At 46.4% G+C, this 14,079-nt stretch overlaps 1 protein-coding gene across 1 annotated transcript in view; it reads left to right on the top strand.

The window, feature by feature from the left end:
* Positions 1 to 7,948, top strand: part of NDRG1 (N-myc downstream regulated 1) — a 48,274-nt gene extending 40,326 nt beyond the window's left edge. Inside the window, exons 14-16 of the mRNA XM_044450398.1 lie at positions 3,133 to 3,168; positions 3,864 to 3,915; positions 6,202 to 7,948. Of these exons, the coding sequence (XP_044306333.1) occupies positions 3,133 to 3,168; positions 3,864 to 3,915; positions 6,202 to 6,467 (354 nt within the window). The 3' untranslated portion in view covers positions 6,468 to 7,948. The remainder of the gene's footprint in view (positions 1 to 3,132; positions 3,169 to 3,863; positions 3,916 to 6,201) is intronic.
* Positions 7,949 to 14,079: the final 6,131 nt, after the last annotated feature.

Below are 14,079 nucleotides of genomic sequence, written 5' to 3'. Positions count from 1 at the left end.
CTGTAAAATTGTTGTGGGGCATGGAGGAAGATGCAGGGGAGTGAAGGGCAGAGGTTGTGGAACTGCATTTTTCTCTACTATATCCTGAGCTGTTGACCTATATTCTTCTACATGCATTAGGACTCCAAGTCATTTTAGAGGTCAAAAGATAATGCTGCCAGTACTGCATTTAGAAACTCATTCCATAATGGATTTTAATCCTGCCAGGGGTTAGTTTTCAGAAGGTCAGATAACAAAGAGCAGCACTTTGTCTCCTCCCATCATTGCCCCCAGCTGATGAGAAGGCACATCTGTAACAGTGTGGGAATCCCTGTAACTCTTTTTGATGGAGATTCTCCTGTCATTTGAAAGTTTGCTTGTGTAAATGTCCTGTCTGTTACCAAGCAATTTCGAGACTTGATCCACTTAGTCTCGAACGCCTGCCTTATGAAACCATCCTGAGACGTTCCGTGAAGGATGGGATATAAAAGCTGTTCATAAAATTTAATAAATCAAAGCAGACCATGCAGTGCCAAGTGGTCTGCATGGCTGCTCCTGCAGCATCCAAGGCTGCTCTTGAATTACCAGTTAGAATGCATAAGCTCATTCGTTTAGTTGCAGATAGGTGGGGTCTTTGTTTTTATGCACAAGCAAACAGCTTTTACCAGAGCTAGTAGCTCCTTAAGAGAAAGAAACACATCCATGGGAGGGAATGGGCAAATGGTAGTCTTTCTCAGCCCACATCTCTATTGTATTTACTTTAATATAAAGCAAATAAATGTTCTCTTTCAGTTTAAAAACTGTAGCAATGCTGTGTGTACCTAAACAAGCTAAGAAAGGATCATAACCTGAATGGGAGGGCAATGGTCCTGTTTCCATGGTTGCGTTAAGTAACATAATTCTTCAGTTTGAGGAATTTCTTAAGCCTCAAAACTTAAATATTCCATAAGCAGGAAATACCTACTTCTGTAAGCTGCTTTACTTCTGTCTCAAGTTGAAGACAAACTAGGTTTTGGGCTGGCTACATAGCCAGAAAAAGCATATTGAAAAGTTTGGGAAGTGGAGGTTAGATGGTCATCAAATCATGAAATATGGTGATCTGTGCCTGTTTTACGTTTGTTTTTTCCCACCCTTTTTTTGATTAAACCCACTTAATGTGGCTGAATGTGTGATGCAGAACTAGAATATTACACCTGATTTTTCTAAACTGTAACTGATTTTTCTAAAATACTTCTGTATGTATGCGTGCAAGCAAGGGACTAGATAGCCAGTGCTTGCAACATGTTGGGCCTGTTTGGGGGATGGGGGTCAAGGGCATCTAATGAGCTAGTTGGTTAAAAGCCAGAGCTGCAGTTGCACCAAAGGGCCCCCTCATCTTCATGCTAACATATTTATGCTTCCATGTAGCCCGAAGTGCCTGACACAGCCAAAAAATGGAAGCTAAGCAGGGTCAGCCCTGGTTAGAATCTGGATGGGAGACATGGGTCCGACCACCTGCTCAGTGCAGGACTTGATGACCTTCTAGGCCCCTTCCAGCTCTATGATTTTATGATGGGTGGAATGCATCCTGTTTCTGTGGGAGGCGCACAGAGAAAGCAGCAGCTGGAGCAGGTAGTCCCTCCATCTGCACACACAGCAAATGCTTGGGAAGAAGGAGAGGTGTCACCTGCACGTAGTGCTCATACCTGCCGTGCCAGTAGCGCTCTGCCTCCCTGTGCAGCAAAAAGGAATGTTTGCTGATGGTCGGAGTGGAGTGTGCTGGCAGAAAGCTGACCTGCATTTTATTGCACGTATTAAATTTCTGTATCAAGCAATAGTTGAAGCTCTCTGGCAGTCCACAGAAAATTAAAGCATGAATCCTTACATAAAGTTGCTATCTGTGCATAGGTAAATCTCATACAACATCTGGGGGAGGGACACCTTTCTTGAAAACAAGCTTCAACCATCCACAACCAAAAAAAGTCAAGACCTGGTCAAAACTTCATCCTGTCCCACCAAATGCTGAAAGGAAGGACGGAAGGAAGGGGCTTTATCCTGGCCCTGAACAGTGCCGGGTGGGCCTCATCCGGAGATTGACAGGGCTGTTGCTGGGGCGGCCCTCTCTGGCCCTCCTTTGGTGGAGGCACCTAGAATGTGGCGCGTGCCCGCAGTGGCCAGCTGCTGCACAGCAAACGGAGGAGCAGTTTGTATTTAAAATGGTGACTGTCCGTCACAATCCAGCGCAGTTGTGTTTCCTACAGCATGGCTGAACTCTAATTGAACCACTTTGTCCCATCTAGGTGAAATCTAATCCGAAAATAATTAAAACAATCAGTCAGAACCAGCTAAAGCAGAAATAGTCCATTAAGCAGGCTTAGGCGGTGGTGTGCAGAGTTTCCCCCTGGTCAAGGTGAATGACAATTCTTCCTGAGCCAGCGGCTGCCACAAACAGGGCAGGGGCACCTGACCTCCTATCTTTCTGCAGCCGTTGCCCAGCTAAGTTCTAGTGCCCTTGTTAGGAGAAAGAGCGCGCACCTAATCCATGATGAGTAGTTTACTGGCTCACCATCATTCAGGAGCTAACATTCCCCAGGCCTCTTCTCTGAGCTATGGATTAACCCTAAATCCCTCTGCTGTCCTCGAATTGTACCATGCTTGTAGTTAATCCAGAAGAAGACAGTGGGACATCTATACCGGAATGAAATACTTCTCTGATTGCTAAGATCACGGAATATAAAGTTTGGCTCGGTCAAATTTGTTGTGTTTTTGCAAAAGGCTTGGTATTCTTCTGGCTGCAGTGCACCGCATTTGCATTCCTTCCGCTCTTTTTATTCTATGTTGGGGTGGGCAATCTGTGGACCACCAGAAGGTGATCCAGTTCCCCCACCATTGGCTATGCTGACAGTTAAAGCCTAACTTCATCTGGAGGGCTACAAGTTGTCATGCTGTGGTACTCATGCTGTGGTACATGTGGCCTGACAGGAGGGCTATTCCAGGGGAGAACAATCCACAGATAATGTCTTACCTGAAGCCCACTTTCACAAATCTTGCTACTTTGGGGTAGAGTGGGGGTTCAGAATGCTAAACTTGTGTGCAACAAAATGGCAAGTATTTATTAAATAGCTCTTAAACACAAAAGGAGCCCCTCAGTTAAATGCATGTTCTGTTTTACAGATGGCTGACTGTGGTGGTCTTCCTCAGGTGTCTCAGGTAAAATTTTGCTCTCTGAAGGGCTCTGTAGGGGGTGGGGGTGGGGGTTGCTGTGGTACATTCAGTTTGTACTAGCAATTGAAGGTGAAGGATTGGAGAGTCAAATCTGAGTCTTGGGAGTTGTCCCCTGTCCACTAGCATGTGGCTAAAAGACAAGGCTGAGCAGAGGGTGTAGGATCATTCGCCTTAATCTTATCCCCACATCAACAACCCTGTGAGGTAGGCTGGGCTGAGAGCCTGTGACTGGCCCAGTTACCTAGCTGTCTCCATGGCTGAGTGGGGGCTAGGCTCCAGGTCACCTGAGTCCCAGTCCCATGCTCAAAAGCCCTACAGCAGAGTGGTGCTTGTAGGAACTGCTAGAACACCTCCCCACTGGAGCACAAGGTGCAGGACCACTCCATTGTTCCCCAGTGCATCAGCTGGGGAACCAGCCTCCCTTGTACTCAGAAAGCTGGTTTTGCTCTCTCCAGGCCTTCCCCCACTGGGGAGCACATGGCGCAAGCAAAGCATGTGGCACTGTTTCTGGTTCAGTTGGTAAATGTCATTGCCGGTTATTTTTTCCAGTCCTGGGCCATTCGTGATAACCTGGGGCTACTGAGGAGGTTAATAGTGTTGCCCAAAAGAAGTCCACACTAGCAGTTTCCCACTGACAGTTCCCCATGTGCCAATACCTTAATGTTATGCTTTCATTACAGCCCGCAAAGCTTGCTGAAGCTTTCAAGTATTTTATCCAGGGAATGGGATACAGTAAGTACATGTCTGGAATAATTTTTTTGATTGGAGTTAAATTGCCACCTTGAATGACCTGGTTCACGCAAAAATAGCAGTTTGTGGGTCAGTTAAACCTTTAACCCACCGGCTGCTGAAATCTGCTAGGATCAAACACCACAAGCTCTGGCATGCTTGTTGCTTATCAACATGCAGCATATGATTGCCCTGTTCATAGGCTTGTGGAATCCATGAATTGTGTAGGATGTTGACCCAGTGTTAGCCTAGCAGCACAACATGGGTTAGCTCCAGTTTTGTTATGCCCTAAACAATCCAGAGTGTCTGGGTTCTGATGTACAGCCGGGATTACCATAAGTTGTAAATTGTGAAAGCAGAAGCACGGAGCACGCTTGGATTGTTAAACATCCATTACTGGACTCAAGCTGCAAAAGATGCTGGATGTTGGTTTGTTCTAGAGTTCTTTTGGGGATGTAAAAATGAGTGACTTGCCACTGGGCTCCAGAATAGTAGCAGTGAGCCAGTGTGAGGAGAGGACTCCTTTCCTTCTGGATTCCCATCCAGTGCCTGCAAAGCTGACTGCCACTGCTACCTCCAATAGCAAGCAGTTTCCTGGGAGAAATTTCCTCTGACAAATTTCACCTATTTCTACAAGTGGGGTTAGACGGACATGCTTTGCAGTGAGTCACAGCTTTCTTCTGCCTTTTCCAAGCTTGCCACAAGTCCCTTAGTGCTCACCCACCCCACTTGAACAGTTATGTCTCTCCCATCCAATTACGTATACCTTGTGTCTCTGCATGGAACCTGCACACCATTCTTCCTGCTTTCATCAAGCATTTCTTGATGCTTTCTTCTCACGTGCGGTTCTTTTTCTGCTGGCTTCAAACTCTGCCAGAAAAGTCTTAGTTCTCTTGGAGAGGTACCAGCTGGATCTATCCTCCATTTGCAAAAGTAACACTCCTTAGAATACCAGTGGTTCTTCCTTCCATGGGGCCTCATGTTCCTCTGCCCTCTGAGCCAGTCTGGAGCAGAAGGGGCATCCCGATTAACAAAGATGACTGAGGAATGTGGATGTTCCAATTCTTCATTTCCTTTCATCCAACCACATCAGGGCAGAAAGTTTCCCTTGCCAGGTAGCGCAACACTTGTAATTTTTATTTATTTATTTATTTATTAAAACATTTTTATGCCGCCCCATTCACCAAAGCCTCGGGGCGGCTTACAACATTAATTTTGTGGCCCAAGTAGTGTAGCCACCCGCTGAATGCATTCCACCAGGGCTGCAGGTGAATCAACGTCTTTTTCTAATTTCCCCTTAGCAAAAATCTGTAGGGCAGCAACGTGGTCCTCCCACCACATGCTTGTAAGACATAATAAGATGGACAAATATGCTTCTGCTGAATCAGCCTTTGGAAATAGAGTATTACAATGGATGTTCAATAAAGGCAGCTACTAAGGAAATATCTTTGTCCATCCCATAATGGAAGTCTGTTCACACTGAATGGGAATGGAAAGTTGGGTACTTATCAGTGAAGCTCCATCCGGACGTGGTCTACAGCAGACATCACCCTGTTCCCTTTCTTGGGGACTGTCCATCCCTGTTCATTCTAATATCTCTACAGTTTCTCTCCTGGAGTTTACCAAATCTCGAAAGGGGGTTTCTCCCTCTCCTTTTCCTTGCCTGTCTGAGGCAGTCGGAGGCGTTAACCCATGTTGGATGTCTCCTGCATAACAGATCAAAATGGAACTTCCTGGCAGGTACCCAACTTTCCATTCCCAGTAGATCATGGTGAAAAGAGGGAGGGTCCCAAATTATTATTATTATTATTATTATTATTATTATTATTATTATTATTATAACATTTCTATGTATTCCAAATATATAGAAACTCTGGTGGTGAGGCTTGCTTGACAGTTCTTGGACTATGAGCAAAATTGCAAGCCCCTTCGTGAGTTACTTGCATGAAGAGGCAAAAAGTATTCAAAGGAGCAGTGGGGTCTCACCTCCAGCCATGACAGTGGCATGGCCGTGACTGCTCTCAAATGCCCCATCTGTGTTTTCATGTGGTTGCCTAAAGGCAGGAACACCTGTCGACCTTTAGGGGCAGAGACTCTGCCTTGATAGTGCAGGGATGTTTTCTTTCTCTTCTTGGCCTGTGGGATGATCTCCCTGACTGAACACATCCCCGTCTGTAGCTTTTTGTCTTCCATTTTGTCCACCGTGGTCACTGATCTACATAATGTCCTTTTTGAAGAAGGCCCCCCAGGCTGGTTAATGCTACATTAGCGCATGGTTTTTCTTTGCAGTGCCTTCTGCGAGCATGACCAGACTCATGAGATCCCGCACGGCATCTGGTTCCAGCGTCGCATCCCTTGAAGGCGGCAGGAGCAGGTCCCACACTGGCGAGGGGGCCAGGAGTCGGTCCCACACTGGCGAGGGGGCCAGGAGTCGGTCCCACACTGGTGACGGTGCCCGGAATCGTGCTCACACAGACACCCGCATTGAGCTCACTCCCAACTCTGCAAACAACACCGAGCAGCCAAGCCCCAAGTCGATGGAGGTTTCCTGTTAGATGAAAGGGGCTTGACCTGCAGCCAACCACTGTGTATCATTATATTTAACCTAAAGTGTGTTTTGCAGCACACGGCTCTGCCCCCTACCCAGAGCTGAGCAAGGACCAATAAAGCAGTCATCTCAGTTGCTCTGTTCCCCTAACAGATGTTGCTGCTATTCTTTTCTCCAGCTAATTTTAGATTGCTTTAAGGTATGTCCAGTGGTAAAACTAACAGCATTTGTAAGCACCAAGCCCGAAATCTAAATGGCCTCGAGCCTTGCTTGGAAATAAGTCTTTGAGGCAGATAGTCTACCTTCTGCTCCTATCTGACACTTTAAAAAAATGAAAGAACGAGCTTCCCCACTCTGACGTTAAGGGATTGCAGTGGGGAAATCCACGCAAGGTGGCAGGCTTTTTTAAAATTATTTTTTCAAAAGCGGCAGTTCCCGATTGAAGCTGGAGTGACTCAAACCTGTATATATGTATGTATCTGACCTTGTGAATACTGCTCAAGGCCTATTTTCCTATGTGAATACTCCACTAAGACAGGAAACTTGGTGCAGCCTTCAGGCAAATAAAGCATAAGTCTTTTTTTTTTTTTTTCCCATGCCACCTAACACTTGGTGGCAGCTATTCCTCTTCCGGAATGTAAATTGCTTAACTAAGTAAGGGTGAGGTGCAAAAGCATGCATGCATTCAGCCTTTGCTTTTGCTCCTCAAAGGATAACTGGAGATGGCAAAGTTGGTTGGTCCTAGTTGTACAAAGGGTAATTTTGCATGGCAGTTGGGCTCCCCAGGCCTTCCCTGCTGGTGAGTTTGCTTCCTGTCTGCTTACTCGAGGCTTTGGGGCAGTCATAAAAGCTACTGGGTTCTCCAGTCAGATCCATCAGGAAATTGCTTTAGAAGAGGAACACTTGACTAATGGCAGTAAGGTAGCCTATAGAGTCAGCTGCCCATGTTCCTCAGGCCCTAGAAATTGAGGATTGGGATTGATGCTGGACAATGTCCGCGAAGTTTATAAGACAGAGATGCAACAGTGTCTTGGAGATTTATTTTGATGAGTGTAAATGTAGAGAGATGAATTGATTTTGCAACTCAAAAGCTATTCACTTGATGTCTGCAGGGCTATATTCTGGGAAGCTACAGGCAACCCAATGGATTCCCAGCATAGATGGGAATTTTAGATTTTACCGATTTGTCTTTCCACTGGCTTTCTATCTATTTGCTACATCCTTCTTAATATAGCTAATGAATTTTGGATATCAAGCATTTAAAGAATCAAGCATCTCTACACCTGAGTAAATCAGGTATTTTGAAAGAACCAATTTCTAGTGTAGGTTAATGACCTATTTCAAGAGGACAGCTTCAGGGTTTCCAGTGTGATGTGTAAGGAAGAGCAGCAGACTGTAACTGAGAGGCTATACCTGTCTACTTGGAGAAAGTTTATTAATGAATTATTTGTATTTATTTCAAAAAGAAAATAAATTTGTAACTTTGCAGTGGCTGGTATCTGTTCTGTGTCCAGGGCACAGTGGTGGGATAAGGTTGATTTTTATTAAGAATGTGTTTAACAGTTCCACTTCAACTGACCCAGAATTCGTACAAACGTGGTCCTATCAGAGGCTAATAGCCTTCCACTCTACTACTATTTCCCCATCAATCTTGGACAGCATTTTTAATAGGGCTGGTGGGAGTGGTAATCCAAAACATCTGGAGGGCATCACATAGGGGAAGGCTGCTTAGTATCTTCATTCTAAGAGAAGAGTTTCAGGCCACATTAATTCATGGGAGCTGAGGGCCATAGGGAATCCTGGAAAAAAAATCCATATCCCGGAAAGCATGCTCCCATCTGATTGGGTACAAAGGAGGATGGGTTGTCTAGCATCCTTTTTGTCATGCTGTCTTGAAATGCAAATGGAATGAGTTCAGGGGAACCTGGAGAGCTGTGGTCCAGAACACCAAGGGACTCAGCTTGGGGAAGGCTAGCAGGCACTGGCAAATCTTTCCTAACCCTACTTAGGTACATCAGAAATTGAATCTGGAACGTTTTGCACATATGTTTGTATTTAAATAAAATGCCACCCAATAGCCAGAGCTCCCGAGGCAGTTCACAGCAGTTAATCAAATACAAACAAATGTAATAAGAATACAATGAAACACAAATGCAAATTTAAAACAGCTAGAAATTCAAATATGCAAATACATACAATAGTGTATGCATTTTCTTAAGAATAATACCCAATTAAACAGCAGACATAACCCACCGTATGCCATTAAATGCCTGGGAAAGGAGACAGCTTTGACCTGACACTGAAAGACAGCAATGTCAAAACCAGGCAGGCCTCAGCAAGGAGACCATTCCACAATGGGAGGGGCACCACTGAAAAGGCCCCCTTGTTGCTGCTTTCTGGGCCTCCCTTGGAGGATTGCCCCTTTGTGGGCAAAGCATGTGCTTTGTCATTTCGCAACAGCTCCTCTTCATTCTCCCCAGAGGTTTCCTTACCTCACAGGGAGTAACAGTACAGGTGGGGTTATCCAGGTGGAAGGTAGCATGCTTGTTTTCTGATCTGCTGGAGCACATCCTTGAGGGTTCAGGGTTGGAACAGTCAGAGTGGAAGCTCAAGATTGTACAAACCTTTCCCAGTCTGGTGCCCTCCAGATGTTTTGAATGACCTCTCCCTGGATTCCTAATCTGAGGCCGAAGAGAACTGAAGTCCAAAACATCTGGAGGGCACCAAGTTGGTCTATACCAACTGGCATTAGATCCCTAGGATTTCAGGCAGGCATCTTTCCCAATTCTACCTGGAGATGCCAGCATTAAATCGAGCTGCCTCTATATGCTGTGCCACAATGGAGCTGGGATCCCTCCTATCCTGGACTGTAGGTGTGGATGAAGTACGTGTTCAAGCTCTGAATATTTTCTGGTCAACCGGTCCTGGTAGAAAAGCACACCCTGTGTATTCTCTGAGATGACAATATACATGTTTGAGAAAGCTCTGGATGTAATAAATCACACCTATCTGTGATAACCTAGGATGCCATCTGTGTCTGTTATAGCTCTCCTTTTGTTTTGACATAAGACGAAGTCTGAGCCTGCTGTAAATCCACCTCAAAGCAAGCAGATGAGGGTTGTTAATGGGGGCAGCTTTGGTAGTGGCTGTTTGTGTTCCATAGTAACCCGATAGCTTTCTATTTCTCGCCTTATAGCAAGGAGCACTATATAAGCAAGGGGCTTTTCTTTGTCGTGTGCAGACACTTGCTGTTTTTAGGGGATGCTTCAACTCTCTCCTGTAGTTCCTGGCATGCATGCTTTAATTAAACCTATTTACCTGGATGAAGCTAAATGCAGAGTGAAGTTCCTTTTCTTACAAAAGTACCCTGGGCTACAGGGAAGCCTGAAAACACAAAAGTAGGTTAGCTGAAAGTACAGATAATGTCTTTAACGAAATAAATTCAGCCCATACTGTTCTAAGGATGAAATTTTTCAAGAAGTTGGAAGTTTAGCTTATTATTGGATAGATGGAGAATCATTCTTTTTGAATTTGTGTTTGCTTTTCCTGCCTTGTGTTAATTTTGTTATTAAAAGAGCATCTTTGAAGAAGCCCAAATCTTGGTACTAAAGACCAGACTCTGCAGGGGCAGCTGCAATGGCAGAAGCCAGCATAAATATCTCTTGGCTTGAAACAATTGCATTGCAACGTGACCTTTGCTTGACAACATGGAATGCTATTTCTGAAGCTTGCACCAGAAAGATAATTGTTGCCTCCAGGAGGGACACTGGCCCAGCTGGAAGCCTAAGCAGCTTAGCTTTAAGATGAGCAGGAAGCAATCAAGTCTTTCTTGAGGCAGCCGGGCTCTTGTGAAAAGGACGTGGCAGGACTACATGGCAAAGAACATCCAGGTGCCGTGGGAAGAAGCATGTGTGACCCAACTCAACCACAGTCTTGTCTGTGTGGAGGCAGTCTTCCTGCTTGGAGGTGGAAGCATCCAATCAGCGTCCATGTGGCATGTTGCCCTTACCTCATGTCCAGGGTTCAGCAGGCACATGGTTTCCGTGCTTCATCTTTTCTCCCAATGGTGGCCAGTATCCCATCAGTCCCCATGACTGAAAATCAGTTCCAGCATGCACTGCTTCTATCTGCCTCACCTGCTTCTCCTTCATTGGCCCACTCACTCCCTTTATTCAGGCCTAAGAGGAAGAAACCTCCATTTTACATTCAGTCACAGGTCTCTGCTGGATGCCACATCACCTGCCCACTGAATTTTCTGTCCACCTGGCATTTGCCACCGATTTGTCACCTGAAAACTGCTTATTTCCTGTGCTCAAAACAGAGTGTTCCATCCTTTTCCATTCTGTACTTTTTGTCCTGACTTCCTATCTTCATCATCATCACCCCACCACTCCCACAACAGTTCCCGTTCTGGTACTGCTCCCCTTGATCTGGGCCCATCACCGGAGAGCCCATGGGTGCCAAGTTGCCACAGGTCCCAATTCTTAGGGCTATGCTGGCAGAAATCTCTACATGTTCAATGCAGTCATCTTTTTGGCATGAATCTGTCATTTGGCCCAGAGTTGATGGTGGCAGAAGGCACCTAACAGCATTTGAGAAGTATGTTTGCTCCATTTTGGTTCCTAGCATGCGCCTTTTGCAAGGATCACAAAAAAGGCTAGATGTGCCCATGGTGGGCATGTCATGAGAGGAGCCGGCTGGAGCCGGTGGTCAGACTAGATGGCCCAAGAGACCCCTTCTGACTCACTCTGTTTCTATCATGCACAGGGGGAATTGTTCTCTTTAGGGCACCATTAGGGCACCATTCTTTTTCCAGTGTGACTGCAGCATCCACAGACAAGTGGAAGGAATCAAAAATCTTGAGAAGCCATGAGCCTTGCAGAAGTAAAAAATATCTAATGGGGGAGAGATTCCCCTCACAAACAAACAGCGCAAAGAGGACTGAATGGACACTGAGTGCTGATTATTCGAGGGCGGGGAAAGGAGGGCTGAAAAGGCTGGGATCTACGGCTTGTTGCAGATCTGACTTGCTGCCTCTGACCTCACAGGTCTTGGAAGCAACAAGGCAACAGAGGAGCAGTGTGTGCAGCAGGGGAAGAAGCAATCCTTCCCAACAACCACTTTATACGTTGTTGGCCATCTCCAGCTACAGTCTGAAGGATGCGTTTCCTCCTGAACTCACCCCATGTCAGGCTCCTGAGACGTTCTCCCTTCAGTCCCTTTTCCACCACCTCACCTTGGGATCATTGTTCAGAGTCAAAACATGCTTTGTTTTCCGGGTGTTTGGTGTGCATTGCACAATGCGTCATGTGCTGCTACACAATAGGGACTTTCAAGGCTCGGTGAATAGGGGACATGCCCTGCCTAGCCGGTGTTTGTTGTGGTGTCCGTGTCACATGAGATAATCACAGTGTCTCTTCTGCGCCCAGGCTCCCCCCGCGTCGGAGTCCAGAACCAACCGAAGAGCCACACGGAAAGGGCCAGCTGCTGCAACCCAGAACTCTGCGCAGTTTCAGAAACGTGTGCTGCTCCTACAGTATTGCCTCAGCGTATCTTTCGATTTCTCTGCACCTAAATGCTGAGAGCTGACAATGGAGAGGTGCCCTAGTTCAAAAGTGGAGCACATGCATTGCATGCGCAAAAGACTCCGCGTTCGATCCTCAGTCGAAAGGAGCTTGGGTACCAGTAGCCAGTGGTGGAGTCAGCTAGGATAATTTTAGACCCGCATGTGCATAGCTTCAGTTGGGAAGTACACCACTGGTATTTCTGCTCTTCCAATGTTCTTCCCATGCTTCGCAATATTCCTCCGTGCTCCTTAGAGTGAGAAAAGAAAAACTCTGCTAACTCTGATAAGAAAGAAAGAAATCCTTTGAGCCTGTGCAGGAGTATAGCTTAAACTCACTTCAAAGTCCCATTAGGAATACAACCCTGCTTCTGCCCTTAATTTAATTCATTCTTAATTATTGAATTCTGCCCTTTAATATAAGTCAGTCAAATGAATTGATGTGGGAATAAGCATGATTTTGTTCTAGAAAAGGAGGAGTGCTTATTTTTAAAAGCTTGAATAATATGACCAGCATCCATACCCATGAACATGCCTGCCCAGCTGGCCCCTGACTCTGCCTGCCTGCCTGCCTGCCTGCTACATGTTAGCATAAGGTGAAAAAGAGCTGCTGCAGTGTGAGAAAGTCAGCTCTGGAGAGCCCTTGCATACCATGCAAACCCAGGAGCTCCTGCCCCACCTGCCGGCAGCGGCCCCCTCACCTGCTGCTGCTCTCAGGGTGGCCACCTGGAGAGCCCCAAGGGTGTGGCTGCCTGGACTTTCTCTCCAACGTCCAGCCCCACCTTCACCACTGTGGGCAGCAAACCTGGGAAGCTGGCTCACATCACAGCTCTGGAGGTTGACTTCTCTGCCCAGTGCCCTTTCGGGGCGATGTGAATTGACACAGAAGTTCTTCTGTCAAAAGTGAGGGGTTTTTTTTTTTTTGCAAAATACTGTCTGGTGGTCCCCAAATGGCTTACCTTGGAAGGGCTGAGTGCTGTCTTCTATAAGGTGAAGGGAAGAGTCACCATTTCCAAGGAAGATTCAAAAAGCCTGCTGTATTTGCAAATGAACAGCCCAAAACCTAAAGACAGGGCTGTGGATTATGGTGTACAACTCACAATGAAGGGATGGGAGTTTGACACGCGGCAAAACTCTCGTTTGCTCTCCAGACTAATTCATCAGCTGCTCACTCTCACTTCTCCCATGGGAAGGTCTGCAGGAGAACTGGCACAGTCTTTCCAGTGAGTGGGAACCCTACACAATAATGGTTCCCAATGGTGGTGGTGAGTCCATGTCCAGGATGGGATGTGGTCAAAGAAGATGCATCAGTACCTCCTCTAAACATAGAATCACAGAGCTGAAAGGGGCCAAAAAGCCCACTGGATCCAGCCTAGGCTGTGACAGACCTCCATGGAATCTGTCCCTCTTGTGTTCCTAGACTTCCTCTTATGCTCAGCCTGGTCTTAGAAGTGAGCTGGAGCATGTGACTCTTTGGTTGTTGGGGTGCTATTAGTCGGGAGCATTTTGGGGGCGCTTCCTGTTTCCTTAGGGTCTGTTGGTATAATTCCTATGGCCATTTGGCATGACATCCATTCTTGTGGATGCCTGTGACCATTTGGCTGGATGAGAGAAAGCAATTTGAAGTTGAACCCAGAAGAAACAGAGGTGCATGCTGTTAAGGGTTCAAATCCAGGATTCAGGGTGTGTCAACCAGCTCTGGATGGGGTCACATCCCCCCAAAACACAGTGTTTGCAGTTTGGGGGTGCTGCTGGATTTGGCCTTTCAGCACAGTTAGAAGCCGTGGTCAAGAGAGTCTGCTATCAGCTTCAATTCTCAGTTCTCCAGGTGCATACCTTCCTGGGGAGAATGAGCTGAAAACAGTAGTACATGTGTAGGTAACTTCTAGGCTCAGTTTCTGCAATCTGCAGTCTGCCCAGGGCTGCCCTTGTGACTCCTCTGGAAACTGCAGCTAGTACAAAATATGGCAGCCAGGCTGGTCTCTGGGGCTTCATGGAAGGAGCACACATCACCAGTATTGAAGTATCTACCCTGGCTGCCAGTATGTTTCCAGAT

Source organism: Varanus komodoensis, unplaced genomic scaffold (genome assembly GCF_004798865.1).
Source record: "Varanus komodoensis strain SLA01 unplaced genomic scaffold, ASM479886v1 scaffold66, whole genome shotgun sequence".
NCBI classification, from domain to species: Eukaryota; Metazoa; Chordata; class Lepidosauria; order Squamata; family Varanidae; genus Varanus; species Varanus komodoensis.
Note: the sequence above shows the minus strand (reverse complement) of the source record. Positions and strands in the feature narration are given on the sequence as shown.